This window comes from Dermacentor silvarum, chromosome 2 (genome assembly GCF_013339745.2).
Source record: "Dermacentor silvarum isolate Dsil-2018 chromosome 2, BIME_Dsil_1.4, whole genome shotgun sequence".
NCBI classification, from domain to species: Eukaryota; Metazoa; Arthropoda; class Arachnida; order Ixodida; family Ixodidae; genus Dermacentor; species Dermacentor silvarum.
The window spans coordinates 175848815-175867270 of record NC_051155.1 but is presented as its reverse complement, the minus strand read 5'-3'; the positions used below and the strand labels follow the sequence as shown (position 1 = coordinate 175867270).

The window sequence follows — 18456 nt, the reverse complement described above, 5'->3', positions numbered from 1 at the left end:
AGTAGAAAGTTTGAAGAGTTGCCGGCATGTTGGCAGGCTGCAAATTACGGTATTATGTAGCTTCCCGCGCTTCTGCACTAGTGAGGTGACTGTATGTAGCTTGTGGGACTCCTAGACACGCTCGTAAACTCTGAGTCTGTAACAGCTGTAGTCGGTGAAGAGACGTTGCAGATAATTTGTGCAATGCAGGGGCGGAGTAAGCAATTCTCTGGCGGACAACTGTTGACTGAAAGTGGAGCAGGGATTCAGTTGTTCCACCCCTTTTCCTGCCTGCGATTCTACGGAAAAAACATTTATAATGCAATTAATTTGGTCCTCCACCGTGATGAGATGATAAGTCCATCGAATCTGGTGGTCTAATGTCACGCCGAGAAAACAATGTTTCCGCACTGGCTTGAACCGATGACCCTCTGTTGTAAGAACAAAATTTCTAACTTTCTCGTGAATGGGTAGGACCACCAATCTGGCGTAAGATATGTTTATGCCCCGTTCCCTTTAATAGTCGCTTATTGCGGCATGGAAGAGAAGTGGTCTTCGTGCTTCCTTGCGAAACTCCTTTGTTCATCGTGTATGCATCACTTTGTCTGTCATTTGTATGGATATATATTATGTCTGCTCGCCATCACACCACTAAGAAAACGATCTGTTACGACGGAAGAGAGGCTGCTTCAATGCCCACTGTTTGCGACGCACCACCATTAATTGCCGGTTGCTTCGTGATGTCACACACTATCGTCACACATGGCCCCCTGCACAGTCACACACACACTACGTCATACACGGCTTCATTGAGGGTCACTGCGCGAGTGCCGGTGAAACGAGCGTTCATCCTTTCCACAAAATCCATCCAGCTAGACGAAGGTCATGCCTCAAACTACAGGATCTTCGGCCCATTTATGGTTGTTCTCCCATAAGGCGACTGCTACATAATACGTAACGGGAAAAAATATCCCTCGTTGACTCTTGCTTTTATGTTTACCGTACGCTTTAGTTCTTGTAAAATAAAAAAATGTTTTCTCGTGCTAAATCACACAGCTGAGCAGGCGATTCATTGGCTATGCTTGAAGTTCTATTTGTATATGTGGGCAAAACGACGGAGAAACTTTCTTCCCCGCCTACTTGAACTTCCTAATCCGCTCACATGGCCATTTCTATTCACAAATGTTTGCCAAGAAAAGCCAGGAGACTCTACCTGTCAGTATACTGATGACGTGTCAGGGAACAAAGTCGGAGAGAATGTGAATATTTGTGGTTCCAAGTGCGACCCTTATCACCATATTTGCTGGCGCTTGCTCCGTATACATAAAAAAATACAGCGGCCGTATTTTACTCTCAAAGCAATACGAAGTCATTTGAGGCGCCGCAATGAAGACCTGAGAATGAATGTAACGTTATTGCGTTTTGTTTTTCTTAATATGCACCAAAATACCGGCAGGCGAGTGCTTTTGCACTCGGCCTCTACAGCAACACAGCCAGCGAAACCTGGAATCGAATTCCTGGCCTCGTTCTCAGCAGCTGAATGGCATAGCCACGCTACGACTACGCCGGGTAGTATGCATATTATTTAATGACTTCTCACGTCGAACCACTCTCTCCACTTACTCTTTAGTTCCATGATTCCAGGGCGAAAACATTTGACAGCGTAAATGTTGGTCAAAGTAAACCGTTCACAATGGACTTCAACGCAGAAAGAAAGGTATAGAATAGGACGTGGCAAAGCACCTGTGCTGTCCCAGTCTTTGTAGAGCTTAGTCTGACTTCTGTTTGCTTTTCGAGCTCCTTGCGTTTGACAGTGATGCGCCGTTAAGCTAATGCTGAGTGTAATTAGAGCTTCCAATCCATGTTCATGTGTCGACTATAGGTCAAATAACATTGATGACATGGGCGTCCGTGAAAGGGATAGCGAAAGCTGTGGCCAGTTCAGATGGCTGAGTTCGCAGGGCCACATGGTCTAGACCGGTCCGCCATAATTAAAATGTCGATACTTTGTTGGCCTCGAATCCTTACCAGCATAACAACGTACGGCTTAATCGGTTATGAATGGAATAATAACTTTTATTTTTCTGGGACCATTCATTACATTTCGCAGGCTACTTGGTTTAATTTCCATCAGATATGGACTGGATTCAACCAATTTGTATGCCCGTTGATGCGCAGAGAATGTTTTCAAAGGTGAAGATGGGCGCCTGTGTATTTCACTGCTTCGTAACAGAAAACTACGTCGAGATTTGCTGGCTCAAAGCTGATTTTCTTTTTCTTGCAGGGATTTTTCGTGGCTGTGATATTCTGTTATCTCAACGGAGAGGTAAGCAGCGCTTCTCCATTAGACCACCTACTGTCAAAAAAAGGTTATCTAATGGTGGTTTCGTAGATTGAAGGCTGGACAACTTATTTTCACGGGAAAAGATGTAAATGCTGGAATTGTGTTCAGTAATGAAATTGTGAATAATAAAAATATTTATTAACGGCAGAAACATGTATATAGTTGCAAACACTGGGCATTCAACAGAGCCACAGTTGCTGTTTTATTTAGAATTACTAAACATGAAAATTCGCATTTGAGTAGGCCGCATGAACGAACCTAACTACGCATACTTTTCTAAAACAGAAATATTTGTTTGTGCAACCTTAATCGGCACCTTTGTACGTCCTCTCACCACGTGTGTCATTGGTTACTAATGTATAGATTTCTAACAGAGAGCTAGCTGTACTTTAAAGGAAGAACGTTCCCTGACGAAGAATATCTCAATGCTGAAACAGATTGCTGGTAGAGACGGCAAAATAATGATTACTTGCATCGTTATCGTATTAGTCGAGTTCGTCGTGTGAAAAAGAAAAGGCGTAGTAGTTTACCCCCTACATTTTTGTTATGAATGAACTAGAGGCCCCTCCCCCTTCTCAAAGTTTCGTCAGGTTTACCGAAGACTGGCCTTCGGGAGGCTATACTGGTTCATTAGATATTCGTAATTGAAAGATCTGGAAAATAATTGCTATCTAAATATCATACAGAGTGCAGCACACTCCCCCACTTTACCATAGTGTGTATTTCCAACATTACCGCTGCATGAAGGCAGGCGAATTCAGGAGGAAAGATATGCGCATCAGCAGCTCCTATACGCTTCGGAAGGGACACATTTGTCGAAAACGAATGCGTGGTGTGAGTTCTAAAATATGTGACGATAGTTTTGAAACAAGTTTGGTCATAAAAATTATGTTCACTGGCCGTGTTGTCACTCACAGTTTTCTACACCGTCTGAAAGCACTTAGATTAAATAGATGTCCATGCAGTTCTTTATTATATTCCTTCTTTCCCTTTGCCCCTTTTTCTGTTAAACAGGCTGCAGCATGCGCACCGCATTCATTTTTTTTCGCACCTGCTTGTTTCATACTTCATATTTTGCTGCCAGAATCAAAATTTATTTGAGGAGACGTAGTCTTGTATAGCAGCGTTTTATTTAATCTGGTTTATGCCAGAGGATATTCGGCTTCGCGTCTAGAACGCGTGTCTTAAATCTTTGATAATTATGCGCTTTATATCTCGACATAAGTTATCGAGTTCTACCAAAAAGCTCTCCGCAAATTATCACCGTAGCTAATTAGAACGCAAGGTTGAAAGCGTGCACAAGGTCAGCTGTAGCACCAGTCGCATGACCACCACCTCCCAACAGCGCCATTTCGTACTTTATTTTCAAGATACTCCTGAAGAACGGGCATGAATAAAAGTTCTACGCGGCGACTCTAAGAGCAGTACGATTTGGCAGCACTTTCGCAAAACATTCTGTCGTTAGCTATCATCCACAATGTGCCTGCAAAGCACAGAAACGGCCATAATTAATAGAGAATTAACCTTATAACTTACTTGCAATCTTGCCTATAAAAGGCTAAATTTTAGCAAATTTTGATCTTATATTTTCTTTAGGGACAGCGGGTCACAAATTGCTGCAGGCTTTCCGCGCACTTGTAAAGAAACATTTTTTTTTCTCCACTGTCTTGAGGCCCACAAGTTACACGGTTCATCGATCACCTCGAAGTAACACGCCGCATGTGTGACGCTGCCTAGCTAGCTCGTCTTCCCGCATTGCTGGAATTAGGAGAAATATCCTGCAAAGGCTGCAGGCCAAGCCACTGAAATTTCAAGCCGTTCTCCAAACACTGAACACAGGTGGAGGCCTTTTGAAGACACGTAGCAACGAACCATCTGCCGACGTTCATTGAGGCTCTCGGTGGATGTGTCACTTTTCGTTCACTCAATCTACTCTTACCCGCCACATTTGGAGTGCACGCCGACATACTGATGAGAATGGTAAATGCGAAGCGTATTTCCTGTCACGGCATCCACCGAGTCACGTATTGTGAAATCGAGATAAAAGAGCGCGTTGCATTGCCGTGTCCTAACGCGCTGTTGCTACCGTCCACCCGACAGATTCAGGGCCAAATCACGCGGTCCATCGAGCTCGTGAAATTGGAGTCTTCACTGGCCAGGGCGAGCGACCGGCGGCGTTCTACGCGCACCCAGGTCCTAGCTTGCTGAGTGGGGGGCCTCAGCATTGCTTGCCCTCCGTCCCGTCGCCGACAGGACGTCGCTGCTGCCGGCGAAACGTGCACGGCGTTGTCCATGTCTCTCTGCCGTGCCCCGTGAGTGAAATACCGCTTGCCTTCTTTCAGTCGGTGCCTGTCTGGTCTCCCCCCCCCCCCCCCTCCCCGACCCCCAACTCTCCCATTTCCGGTCTTTTCCCCCCATTTCCTTGAAATGGAACGAGGAGCTTGAGCTTTTCTGAGTTTCTGGCACCTTGCTATGTCCACGGCTACGCGGGAATTAGGCCGCGCCAGGACGCTGTCAGTGACAGGCGTTGATGTCTCTACAAGCGGTCTAGTCCGTGCCCATTTTTTCGAGTACCCATTTTCCCACCTTAGATTGCAGTGGATGTCTGGCAGACGCCGTGGGCAACGACGACTGTCAGACATACATGAAATACGACGTAGGTCAAACGGTACTACGAAACTGTGCGCCTGAATTAACGCAACTAAAAGAGAATAACGGAGGGCGAACGCATCAACCTGGTGCCTCCATTTCGACAAGAGAACGATGACAAGTGGCCTCGTCGAAACGTTGGCACAGTGGAGAAGCCGCCTAATGCCTTTTCCCTGTTAGCTCTTATGAGACATACGCTGACACACGCGCACGTGCATCTGAAGAGATAACACCACGCGTCCAAACGTTGACACCGGGAAAAGGGTTTCTTATTCTTGCATGCTTTTCTTTACAAGTCGCCGTCTTGACTACAAATGTGGTTTTATAATGGCGCCACAGATGCAGTGTGCGGCATTTTCGTAGTGCACTCAAAGCGGGCAACACTTAAACTGCGGACTAACCAAGCACGGTTTGGCCTAGGTAGAGTGACCTAGAACACTCTAGCCTAGGTGTAGAGTTTCTAATGTGGCTGCAGATTTCAGCGTGCGTGCAGAACTGCATACATTTAAATCTTAAAGCGCATATAAAAAAGGACATAATGGCGACAGTTGGAATCCGCAGATGAAGTTAGGTTTCTTGCAATCACTGTCTTCAAGACCGTTTTAGTCCAACGTCTGTTTCATGTGTGAGATTCACTATTCACGCTCGCACCAGATCCCAAAATGTGATTAAGTGCATTGAATACCGAGCAGAGTGTCAGACGAAGTTAAACCGTTTCGCCCAAAATCTTCACTTCATGCCACTGGCTTGTCAAATCACTAATGCCTAAGTCGATTGACTTTCTTTCTCATCGAGTAGTCTGCCATATTTCTCGTGCAACAACTTGCAGCGGCATTAATGCTTAGGTTAGTTTTCAAGCCGCCAGCACACACCCTTGCTATCGCATTTTCCTGTAGACGCTCCTCGCATTAAACACCTTTCTCCTAATCATGGTCCAACAATGCCATGTTTTTTTTTTCACCCTTTCTGTGTTGACTGAAACGAAATGGCGCTGTTGCCTGGTTGGTGTTCTAGTTTAAAAGCTTGCAGTTTCTCTAAAGTGTCCCCCTGTCTGAGCGCATCGGTGTTCTTACTTGGCTACTTGCATGCTAAAGGATATGTTTTCAAGGCCTATAGATGCTCTTACAAAGGCCAACCCGCAATAATAATCGTCGTTTTGTTCTCTATGCTCCCGGCGCTCACTCTTATTGCAAGTTTAATACGTTCAACATAATTTGCAGCGTTAATACCCGCACTGCGTAGTCCTTCTTTTCGCTTAAAAGCATACTTCACCACTTATGTACGACCAAGCAGCCTGCATGAATCTCAAGTGTATTATAAGCACCCCATATTTCACTTATGCCATATTTCTTGTAATGTCTGTAGGTGATGTCCCCTTTTCTTTCGACTTATTCCTCCACAGGTGCTGTACCTGTTGAGGCGCTCGTACGGTCGCTACCGGCTACAGCGGGGCTTCTCAAGCCGCAGGGGCAACAGCCTCGCCATGACCCGCATGTCCGTGTCAACGCACGTCACATCGCTTGGCGACTCACTCAACCCCAACAACGGCTCCGTCAAGAAGTACAGCGGCGTACGCAACGGCGACACTGCACCCGAAGAACAGCCCTTGAACTGAGCCGCCTTCTTTCAGTGTCGAGCGCTGCAACCGTATAAACTATCCGGCAGCAGCCAAGTCGGTGCTCTGTTTCTCGCCATTGCCCCATCCTACTGTTTAACGAACACAGACATTGTCTTTCTGGTGGTCGCGTCATCGGGAACGGAGTGCAACGCCTTTTCGTCAAGGGGCCGTAGACTTATACTATATATATATATATATATATATATATATATATATATATATATATATATATATAAGGCGTGCCCCCAGTGAAGCCAAGCCACGTGAAACGAGACGGAACATCGCCACTTATGATGGAGGATATGTTCATGCAGACGTCGCTGTGACCAGTTATACTATGGAACTGAACCCAACGCCGTCCCATTGTGCTGACTGCGTGGTCGTGCTCCTTCGAAGATGTGCTTATCGGCGACATCGAATAACGCCAAGCGCAACGTTGTCACTTAGTTTGTGTGGTGCGGCCATGTTGCTTCAGACGTACGCTGACTGCTGACTGCCGTATGAGACAAAATGTAATTCTGTTTCTTAAGGTATCCGTGTTGATGCAGACATGTGTGCCAAAGAGACTTGCGAGTTTCTTTCGGACAGTTTTTTTTAACGCCCTGGTGATGAGGGGATTGCTGGTTGTGCTGCCTGAATCAGGAACACTGTACACATGGTGAATGCACTCAAATACTTTTTGAGGAGCTGCAGACAATGCTCGTTCAAAACAAAAAGAAAGAAGGCGCTAAACTGTTTCCATCTCAAATGCATTCTCATACGTTTAAGCGTCAAACTTTTTCTCTCTTCCTATTGACAAACGGACTCGGTGCATGTGGAAACGAAACGTGACGCAGATTGGAGACGTTGGTAGCATCGTGGATTGTGTGCAACACCGGGGAAATTCGTTCGAGCATTTACGTTAAATTAACCGAATTATTACTCATCACTTGTTCATAATTACTCGCTCAGCCCACGTTCAGCGTTCACCTGACGCAGCCGATGAGCTGAAGACAACAATACTCGCAGCAACACTCAGGACACAGAGAATGCGTAACTCTGTCTAGAAATAAGTTAGCACTGTAAATCTCTTCACCATCTATAGCTAGCATAATTGCCACTGCTGAGAAGATCGAGCTGACAAGAATGAACGATAATGATGGTGCACGTGAGGTTGCGTTTTCGCCACTTCGCTGTCGACGGAGCTGTCTGTGTGCTGAGGGTATCATATTACCTCACGTCATCGACACCTCTGCGTGTGAATAATCTGACGAAGTACGTGTTTTGTGCGGCAGATAAGGATATTTTTTGGAACGCACATATGGCTTTCTCACGTTTTATTCGTCCTGTGTATAATATAACTATACCAATAATATTCAGAACATCCCAGCAACACTGTTGTCACCCTCCCTTCGCTCCTATGGAGTTCCGCATACCAGAATACGTCGCTAGAACTGACCATCGTCCATATATTTCCTTGTGAATTTACTGAATCATAGTGGAACTTCTTGTGGGAAGAGTTGGTGCATTTAAGTCATAGAAGAACAAGGGCAAAAAATAAATGAGCCCGTAGACTTAAGACGAACGAAACGAAACACACATACGAGGGAAGAGATACGAACGATTCTCTTGCCTTTTACGTTTACGTTTTTGTGACCGTTCTTCTATGAGGTTACGAACTTTGAAGAATGTGCAATCGATATTGAGGTGGCTTCGGAGACAGAAATAATAGATACATTGTTTAGCAAGCTGTTAAAGGTTGTGGCCAAGATCCATTGCTCTTTTTTCTTTCTTTTGTTTTCTTCCCTTTTGTGTGTGTTGTTTGATGAAACTTGCCGCAAGTGAGGGTAGCGGAAGGCCGCTTCGTTTAGCTTCGTTTACGAAAGAAGGCAAGCAGCGCGTGATAAGATGTCACAGGCTTTTCTCGCTTTTCCGTTAGTAGGCCCAACATTATGATAACCTTGCATTACGCCCTGACAAGTTCAGCAATCAACGTCCGGCTTCCGACTGAAGACATAGATTAAAGGTTCCTACATGCGAGCTTTCATTGTTTTGTTAGGCGTGTCACCTATTACTGTGAGCTCCATCATTCATTCAAGCCTGTGAAATTAGTATAATGAAAATATCTCAGCGTCTCTTTTTTTTTCTAGCCTAAATAGAAATTTCTTGATTGTTTGTGGCAGATAACAGGCTTCTATTCCTTGAACTGAACTGCTCGAAACGGCGGATATTACATTTTAAATAAAGGCAAATGCATGACCGACTAAATAATAAGAATTAGTCAAGTTTTAAATAATTACTATACTGCACATATTTCAATTAACGAATTGTAGCTGCTGAATTTGCAGGCATTCACTTAGAACGAATTCAGAGGGTGGCACCGGTTCGAGATATTCACCGTCAAACTTACAGCACAGTTGTTCAACTTAAATTTTTTTAACAAGACGCCTTTATATGCATTGAAGCCAAAAAGTAGCTGCAACGCCAATGTATTTAGTCGCACACTTTGCGTATACGAATATCTCGAAACTAGTGTCATCCTGAGAATTCGTTCCAAGTGGACATGTCTTGCGAACTCACCGCCTACAATGCCCAAATTACAAGATGTGTCGTAAGCTAATTACTTAACACTTCATTAGTGAGATTGTTGTTTATTCAATTATTCCCCTCAACTTATTTTGCAAGTAATGTCCACCGCTTAGAGTGATCCAGCTCAAGGACTACGACTGTACTATCTGACGCAGGCAATCCTTTATTTCTTATTTATTTATTCATTCTGCGCAGTCTAAAACGACACACCAGGTATATGCTGACTGGCGAAAATGTATCTAATGAACTTAGTTACGAAAGGAGCAAACATAAGAGCATACATTTCCAGCCTTATCGTCCGCTTAATAGCTATTACTTCCCTCTTGTTGCCGCAGGGCGAGCCCTATTTGAGCGCTTGAAAGGTTTTGTTGATATTCTCCAGCTTACTGCTGCATTCCTTCGGATAGATAAGGGTCGTAAATATAAATTGTACCCCAAATGTTCTTCTTACATTTTTTTTTAAGCTGGGAGCATTTTGAATCATACCACAACTATGCGATACTGTAAACGAAGTATTTTGGAAAAGATACTAACATAAATAAAACACGGCTGAGTGCTTGGTTTTTCTTTTTTTTTTCTTGATCTTTACGTCAGCAAATTTAAGCATTATACACGTTGCTGAGCGCCGTTGTGTGAGAATATATCTGTATAGGTAAGCGTATCATGAGTGTTTGTTCAGTGGTCTTTCAAGATGTTGTACCCTGTTCTATCAATGTCACGATGTAGTTAGTTGGTTGTAAATTGTCTCGAAGAGAGAGCGGTTATGCAGCACTCGTATTACGCTCTGCAATACGTACCATTCGCAGCCCGTCTCTCACTCAACTGTTCCCTTTCTCTCCCACGAATTTTTTTTTGAAGGCTTACAAGTTGGCATCCCAAGTTTTCTAGAGCAATCTTTATCTGTGTTCCCTATAGCTTCCATGGTCCTGTCCGAGTCTCCGCTGGCATCTTAGTCGCTTAGTATAGTCGCGCCCAGTGTCCTACGTCATTACATAAAGCGATTCCTACGACACGGCATTTAACGACGGCACCTGCAATACAAAACAATATCATCCTCTCCACTATACCAGGCACACCCCACGGTTTAGCCTATAGTCTTGGACCCTTGTCGCACGGTTTGTTTTTTCGCTTCTTAACGTTTTCCACGACGTGCGCGTGTAATGGCCCGAAGTTCAGCACGACGCTGATGTTGTAGATATAATCAACTTTTTTTTCCTTACTTATAAAGGATGCGCTAGAAAACAACCGATTAGCTACCCTTTAGGGAGAGTGTAAAGTTGTAAAAATGACAACTTAGTCATTGACAGACAATTTGCACTTGGTTTGTAATCTCATTTCCTCCTGAAATGTTGGGCGCTCTTGCCAGGCTGAGTATAGAAACGTTATACGAAACTTTCAAAGCTGCTGTAAGATCCTGTTAAGACGCGTTTTCCTGGGTGGGTTCAATTTCTGCTGTTACGCGTTCTGCGATGTTTATGAGTACACTGAGTACGATCCTGGCTGTTATCTTACCAGTTATACGCGTGAAAGATAAGCATACCGCGGCTTAACTTTGACACTTACACAGGGTAATAAAGCTACCTGTTTCTTGTTTAATGTGGTACATGACACTCGTCGTCTGCTCGTTTCTTTATGTCTTTTTTGTTTCGGTCGAATAGCAGCATTTCAATATAATAGTTGAATTTTAACGTTATGCCAGCTCAGCCTTCGGCATCACCTTAGCACTGTGTATGAGCACAGCTCAACAACACAAACCTGCTGAAGTCAATCCATTCTGGTAAATTAAGAAACTCCGCAGCCTTAAAGCCAAACAACATGTTCCTGTCCTACTTGGTCCTGACGAATTACTGCGCTGTGATATTTATTATTAATTATGACCACTTTTCTCTCAAAGAGAGTCGGCAGACTTTCTGAATGGCGATACTCGACGAATGTACCTTCTTCTAAACGAATCCCCCATTCAACTTATCTCTCTCTCTCAGCTCTAGGATGCCCGTTCGTAAGTGATGTACAGCAGTATGGCTCTACCATTTCAAGGTTTTATTCACTCGTAATTTCACTCCTAGTCGTTGTTGTGCTGCTATTCTCAAACTCAATAAAATGTACATTGAAACACCCTCACTCTGGTCTCATTTGTGCGCGGCTGCCGAAAAGGTCAAGACGAGGCATTTCCCATCACGTTCTCTTGCCCACAAAGTGCGGCAATTCAAAATTTTTAAAAAGGCACGAATTTACAGGCACAAACTCCAAGAACGACTACGCCTGTATGTGTGTTATTCGAGTGGTGCTTTTTATTTCAAGTGTACATTACCAGTGGCACCCCTTCGACTCATAAATGTGTTTTAACAACCGGTAAGAAAAAGAAAAGAATAAGAAACAGCTAGTCAGCGTGAGCACATTCGCAGAAGAATGTCAAGTGACAGCTACAGGTGGTTGTACAGTGCAGTCAACCTCAAAAAACATGGCCTTTATAGGACTTTGTCTTTTCTCATCTATTTATTTCCCAGTTTTTATTGCGATAGCAATTATATGTACACTCCAAGCGGATTTCTGCCGTCAGCGTCACCGTCGTCGTCGTCGCCTTCGTCGTCGCCGTGACGTTCCGTATAAAGTCCAAGGGCGATAAAATCGTCGCCGCGCGCTGTATGCTGTATGTGCGAGTGAAAGCGTGCGAGGAATGCGCGTCTATTTAGTTAGTGAGCGAATATTTACAACTTTATACGGCCCATTCAACTACTATCATTGCCTCGTACAGCTCTCTACTAATTTGCTGTCGCAATCGATGCTTCGCCTTTCGGGTGAACTGCGACTTTTTTTTTGTATTCCAGCTTAGCAGGTCACAATTAAATCCAAGGAGTCACCGATACTATATCTACGGCGTCCTAACTTGTAGCCCTCCGTGGCACTTTGAACTATGTCACCGATGAGCCGGCACAAATGAGTCCTATTTTGTGACTCTAAAGTAGCTCGTCACAGCTTCCAGCATACGAACAGGAAGTATCTTAAGGAAAATGAACCACCGTGCTCTGCGGAAAAAGACACGACATCATCTTTCAGTGGCTTCCGGGTCATTGTAGCATCATTTGCAACGACTTCGCCGGCAACACTGCCCGGTCGGCCCACAAAGGCTCCCAGAGGCTTGCGATTCCTAGTAAATATTTTAGTAAGCTGTCTAATAAACTCACTTGAATTAATTCCCTGCAACGTCCTGGCACTTATACAGATAAGATCTGCGAGTTAAGCACATTAGTCGTCCTATATACTGGTCTTTTCTTTCTCTCTCTCTCTGTGTGAGTGCTTGCGTGCGTGCGCGCAATACGTGAAATTTGCGTTCGTGCCTTTCCTTTAGTTCTCTTCGGCAACGCCAACTCTCGTTTCGCCATAAAGGTGTTCTGCTTATATATAGTTACAAACCAATGCTTGCAATGTGCCGCAATTAAATGAACCTGACTGCGTGTACATGATATTGCGTCACTATTCCTTATCTTAATAGTGATAGCCGATCTATGAGATGTAGTGCCTTCCTTCAATGGGTCGGTCGATAAGTCGGTGTGGCATCACAAAATGCCGACAAACAGAAAAAAGATTCTTTCTCCAGGCGGAGTCCCCTCGTTTCCTGACGGATCCTCCGTGGATTGAATAATAAGTCTGCAATACTTGTGAAAGGAACCATCAGTGAATCATCTGTCACCACACATCGCAATGCGACGTCAAGATATTGTAAACGACATAGAGAAAAGAGATGAATGAGATGTGAAGGGCAAGGAGGCTCGTCGGAAGGCAAACATCCAGTTTGCTACCCTGGACAAGGGGAGACATAAAATTTAAAAATGATTGTATCGAAGCATTCTACGATGATTCTCAATGCATGTCAATAGCCCGAACGAACTAACGAAATAAAGAACGAACGAAAGAGCGATCGAACGACCGAACGAACGAACGAACGAACGAAGTTTTTCTTGCTGAGTCGATCCGACCACCGACCAACCACGAAAACGGGCGCAGGCCCAGCAAAGAAAGCTATTCACTTTAAAAAGCAAATGCACAGAGAGCAAAAAAAAATGCACATGCACATTGTGCGGAAATGATCGGCGATATGATTATCAATGTAAGCGAATAACCCGAATGAAGGAACGAACGAGCGAACGAGCGAGCGAACATGACAGAGAGAGCTACAGCAAGACAGAGAGCGAACGTTTTCCTTTTCCAAGTCCGACCATCGACCACCGACCGACCACCGGCGAACCACGAAAACAGAGAAAAGAGCCAAATAAAAAATTGGATGACGCTTAAGCATGGCCTTTAAGGGTGGAACGCGATAGTATTTAAAGATCCCCGACTGCTTCTCACGATTCCCGGGAACTGCAGCTTACGTAACCGTAATGTTCACCGGGAGACGATGGCGGCAAACGCTATGCACGAAGACGAGCTTTGTGGTAGAAACGCGGCCTCTTGCTTGGGCTGATCCCGGAGGTAGTGCACAGCCGCGCCAGAAATATTACATAATTTTCAGGTTTCTGTTATTGATTCGCACTTTTAATATTTCAGTCTGAGGAGACTTAACATAAAAGGTATGCGCTGTCGGTGTTTTGTTTCATGACGTTTGTGGGCTGTCATTCTCCAAATTCCGAGGAATAACTTTGTCAAGAATGTAAGACAATGTGTGAGCAACTTCAGTGATAGAATAATGTGGCAATGTAACCCGCATGCACCGCATGTCATATAGCAATTAAGGCGTGGCATATAGGTATACCTAAATATATGCGAGAATTTCCGCTCACGGCACGCTGACGCCGGATTTTCTGCGACACGGGTCCCTTAACGCTATCGCGTTAATAAGCTTTTCACTTGGAGTTAGAAGGAGCTTGAACACCGCTTTCGTCCCCTTCTGGTGTGAAGACATTATAAACCGGCATTCCAAGATCGTCTGCTCAGAAAGTGGATGGTCGTCGAGATGTGCCAGTGTTGTCGCAAGCGAATGTGTCTGCGTGCTCTAACGAGGACATTGACAGAGGACATGTTCTGTGGTTTCCTCGCTGCCACAGTAATCACCGGCAGCACTGGCAGGCATTCCGCGCGATGCGGCAAGCAAAAGTATTTGCGAAAGATACACCAAGCCGGGATGCCGGCAGAGAGCAGTTTGGTTCGGAATAGTTCAGATGGTATGCGGAATCAAATGCGTAATGATGCGCTTGTGTAAATGCTGTTTTGTGAGGAAATGTGAGTTCCAATCTGTTGCCGTCATTACATCTCGTTCTCTTTGAAAAGAAAAGCTGGTTACGATGATGGTGACGTGTTGTGGGGCAAGGGCCATGGCCAGAGAGAGACAAGAGTAAAAGAGCTCGTAATCTTTCCTATTCTTTTTTTTTCTTTTTTAGGATTATGAGTCAATATTTATGAAGGTCCCTCATAACTATGAAAGGCTGGAAAGCTGATGCAAGATTATAAAGCAGAATCCTGCAACTATTTTTGCCCATTTAACATTTAAAAATGTATCGTGCCTATTATTATTTAATTCGAATAATTTATTTTCAGTAAAGCACGTGGAGCATATAATTAAATCCAGCCTGTTTCGAGGAATTGCCCAAACTATTTCACGACAAATTGCATGGGCTTAAGCAGCTAAATAAGGTAATTGACTATTTACAGTTTAAAATATTCACTTTAGCACAAATCTTAAAGCTGCGATATTAAATTCGGCCAGCCATAAATTCTTGTCGGCTGAGCAGAAATCGTAAGACTAGCACGTCTTGAAAGCGGCTCTAGATTTAGAATTTTTTCTAAGCCTAACTTGATTTCAAAACTGTAGGGGTTTTTTTTTCTGTCTCTCTCTCTCTCTCTCTCTCTGTTGTGGTTCGAACAAAAAGACACTGGGATGTATATACATATTGTGGGCATTTATTGTGCACTTCTTCATAATCTGTACATTATCATCACCATGCGTGTGCCCTTCATCTTCATCGCGCGTGCGGGCGCATCATCAGCGTGGACTGTGCGGAAGGCTGTTCATGCCGGTTGTGGACGACGCCCTTCTTCGCCGTGTCGTCTGTCGGGCTCAATAAATGTCCGCCCTTACTGTGACGTCACAATATGTCTATTCGCTCTTATATTTGCGAAGACAAGCGCTTAACATAATTTTTATTTCTTTTTTTCTTTGCGTTTGTGCTTATCATTTGGCACTGCGTGACATTGTTTTGTCTGTGGTTTATAGCGTTGTATATATAACCGAAGCACGGATCAGTCCGAGCTTGCATGTCGTATAACCTCAGATAAACGCAGCGACCCTCATCCAATTACAGGGCTTTACTCGCGACACACAGCTGAAGAGCGCACGAAGTGGTGCGTTTCGTTGACAATTCCTTTTTTTTTTCTATATTTGTATGTGTGTGTGTGTGTGTGTCTGTGTATAGTCTGGAAAGGAAAGCCGATATCCTGTTGTAATACAAGCGTAGCGAGTTGAAAAGTTATACACAAAACAAAACGTTCTGAGGTAGCCGAGCTGGAATATTTCCATTGGCATTGCTCTTTGCCGGCTGACTTACATAAGCAGACAGGGGTTGATTGGAGTTGGGGGAAAAAACGTGTTACCGCCTAAGAACGGAAGGAAAGCGCGTCTCCGTAGCATTTTACGAGTCATGTAGGAAATTTTTAACTTGTAATTCATACTTCGATTATGTGGCCATTTTCTACACGGTAAGGCGGCAGGAAAAAGCTGCCTCTAGATATGGCTGCGCTTGTGTTCAGCTACCCACAAAGCATATCAGATCCCATTATATAAACAATGAAATGTCTAGCGACAATCAGCAGCAACAAAAACCCGTCAAGTTCGTTCAACAATGGAGCATTCAAGCTAAACAATGGCATATAGCATATCAAATTGCGACGTACGTAATGGGTATATCACTATAGTACAAGCAAACGGATCAAAATGAACATGCCGCAAGGCAGCTTATAAGCGAGAGCAATAAATAACGCTTGCACATCCTAGACTGAAGGCTTATGGGTAGCTTGGAGACTACCAGTTCATCCTCGCTGAATTGAAGCACACCAGGATACTTTTTTTACCGCGATTCTCTTTTTTCTTTTTTGCATTTCTTAGGATGCTTACATTTTTCTGTTCTTCAAGATTACACCGAAGCTTGTTTTTTAATAACCGCAGTGTAGATGAATGACAAGGCAGGCAACATCCTGTCGGCTATCCCAAGACACAGTTGAGAAATTGAGGCTATACCACTTTCCCCATGTAATACACAAGCATTTATCACAAAGATATGAAATATTAAAAAAAAAACATGAGACAAAAATACTTCTGTCATGGTCCCAAGACGACACTTCTTGAAGAGAACCCGTAAGATGGATTATAAATTGGCCGAATACATATTTCTGGATCTAAAGTACATGTCGAACATCAGTGTATGTCGTTATGCCCCTAACTAGCTGATAATGGTGAATTAGGGGATAAGTGTGTATGTAATATAAAACGACAACGTCATCTGCGCGGCACACGTGACCGATTTTAAGCGTGGTTCGAGCCAGCTTTCGCGCGAATAATCCGCATTGAATTGACTGCCTACGAAGAGGTTTGAAACATAAATGCTAACTGCATCTCAATATCCGTGAAAAACATTTGTGCGTGCGTGTGTTGGAGAGATGCAGCGATCGGGAAAGTTTTGCTTTTGAACATGTTAATCTCGTTGATAAGCACTAGGTCATATCAAGAGAATCTTTTTTTTTTCTTTTTCTTATTTCGGAGAGGTGAGTGAGTGAGTGAGTGAGTGAGTGAGTGAGTGAGTGAGTGAGTGAGTGAGTGAGTGAGTGAGTGAGTGAGTGAGTGAGTGAGTGAGTGAGTGAGTGAGTGAGTGAGTGAGTGAGTGAGTGAGTGAGTGAGTGAGTGAGTGAGTGGCTCCAGCTGCACGAGCGAGCTGGAGCCAGCCAGTCTCCTTCTCGCTCGTGCTGCTGGAGCCAATCGCGACAGCCGAAATGGGCAGTCCACTAGGTGGACCCTAACCAAATACCTACCCACCCCCCCCCCCCCCCCAGTTTTCCTTGCGGACGAAGGGCTATGAAGTGCAGGCAATCGACGTGATGTTCCAATAAGCTACTAAAAAGCCACCACAAAAATTATTACTGCACATATCTGAATTTTATCTTCAGGTTCAATGTCACGACAAAAGCACTGAGCGGCGATTTACAGCGTGTCATACGCTGCCACCATAGAACAAAAAAGATGAGAACGTCGGCCACGCTTTGCACGAGCAGCTAGCTTCCTCCATCATCACCTCGGCACTTCGCTTTTCTTGCATTGCGGAGGAACATTTATTTTGGCACTTGGCACAGCGTGCAGTCATCTTTTCTGGGCTTCTTTCTTTCTTTCTTTTCTTTTTTTTTTTTTTTTTTGTTGCACCATCGCTGCAATCCGGATGTTAAGCGTTCGAGGTGTTTTCAACTGTTGCATTCGCGACCCTTACCGACGCCTCTCACCTTCACCCTCATCCCTTTCATAACAACCTACTCTCTCTTTCTTTCTCTCTCTCACACATATCCTCCTCGCTCTCTCCTATCTCGCCCTCTCCCTTCTGAAACCTACGCGTCCCTCTCAACGCGCATGCCCAGCACGTATGGCGCGATTCGTCTCCGCCAGTTCAACCGTGCACTACCCGCGATAGGCGACCTGCGCTTGGCAGTTTGCGCTATACGACGCGTAGCGGTGGCTGCAGCCTGCGGCGTTCTGATCCCCGCCGCACCCTCCTCCCAGTTCCCCGAGAACGAGCTGCTGCTATTCTGAGTCGTTCTCCCCTCACCTCACCTCGACTGCCGAGCGGCGCCCCTTCTGTTCTCTCGCTATTTTCTTCACGACCCGACGTCGTCGCCGCGCGGAGGCCACCGGAGCTCCGACCAGTCGTTCAAAACCCTGCGCGCGTACCGCGGTGCCAAGAAACGGAACGGACGTGTTTGCCCCACCGCCACCATTGCTCTTCGCCGTAGTAACCTTTGCCGCCGCCCGTGCGCCCTCCTCGACCCGTCGTCGCCGGGCGCCGATCTGCCGCCGCGAATGGAAAGCCGCGGCCTGGGCCTCAGCTCGCGCCTCTTCAACCAGTTCATCCTGCTCAAACGCACCTCCTACGACCCCATCCTTCGGTTGAGGTAAACGGCACGCACGCGCTTGCTGGCTCGAACCGCCGCGAAAGAGAAGCGGCGCGCGCTCCCCGTGAGTCTCGGGGGCGAGTGTTTACCGAGTGGAAAGTGTGTATTTCATTCTTTACCTCAAAACTTGGCACTGGACCGGTGGCAGGTGGGG

At 45.0% G+C, this 18456-nt stretch overlaps 2 protein-coding genes across 6 annotated transcripts in view; both read left to right on the top strand.

Moving 5' to 3' along the window:
* Nucleotides 1-6764, top strand: part of LOC119442190 (calcitonin gene-related peptide type 1 receptor) — a 335667-nt gene extending 328903 nt beyond the window's left edge. For 4 of the 5 annotated variants that reach the window (XM_049661951.1, XM_049661950.1, XM_037706967.2 and 1 more), the window contains 2 exons: nucleotides 2264-2305; nucleotides 6375-6764. In XM_049661951.1, coding sequence (XP_049517908.1) covers nucleotides 2264-2305; nucleotides 6375-6587 — 255 coding nt within the window. In that variant the 3' untranslated portion in view covers nucleotides 6588-6764. Of the gene's footprint in view, nucleotides 1-2263; nucleotides 2306-4423; nucleotides 4636-6374 lie in introns of all 5 variants that reach the window. The other variant, XR_007465673.1, reaches the window with a different exon arrangement.
* An 11050-nt stretch (nucleotides 6765-17814) lies between these two features.
* Nucleotides 17815-18456, top strand: part of LOC119442189 (putative sodium-dependent excitatory amino acid transporter glt-6) — a 120128-nt gene continuing 119486 nt past the window's right edge. The window contains exon 1 of the mRNA XM_037706965.2: nucleotides 17815-18302. The gene's annotated coding sequence lies outside the window, so the exon portion shown is untranslated. The remainder of the gene's footprint in view (nucleotides 18303-18456) is intronic.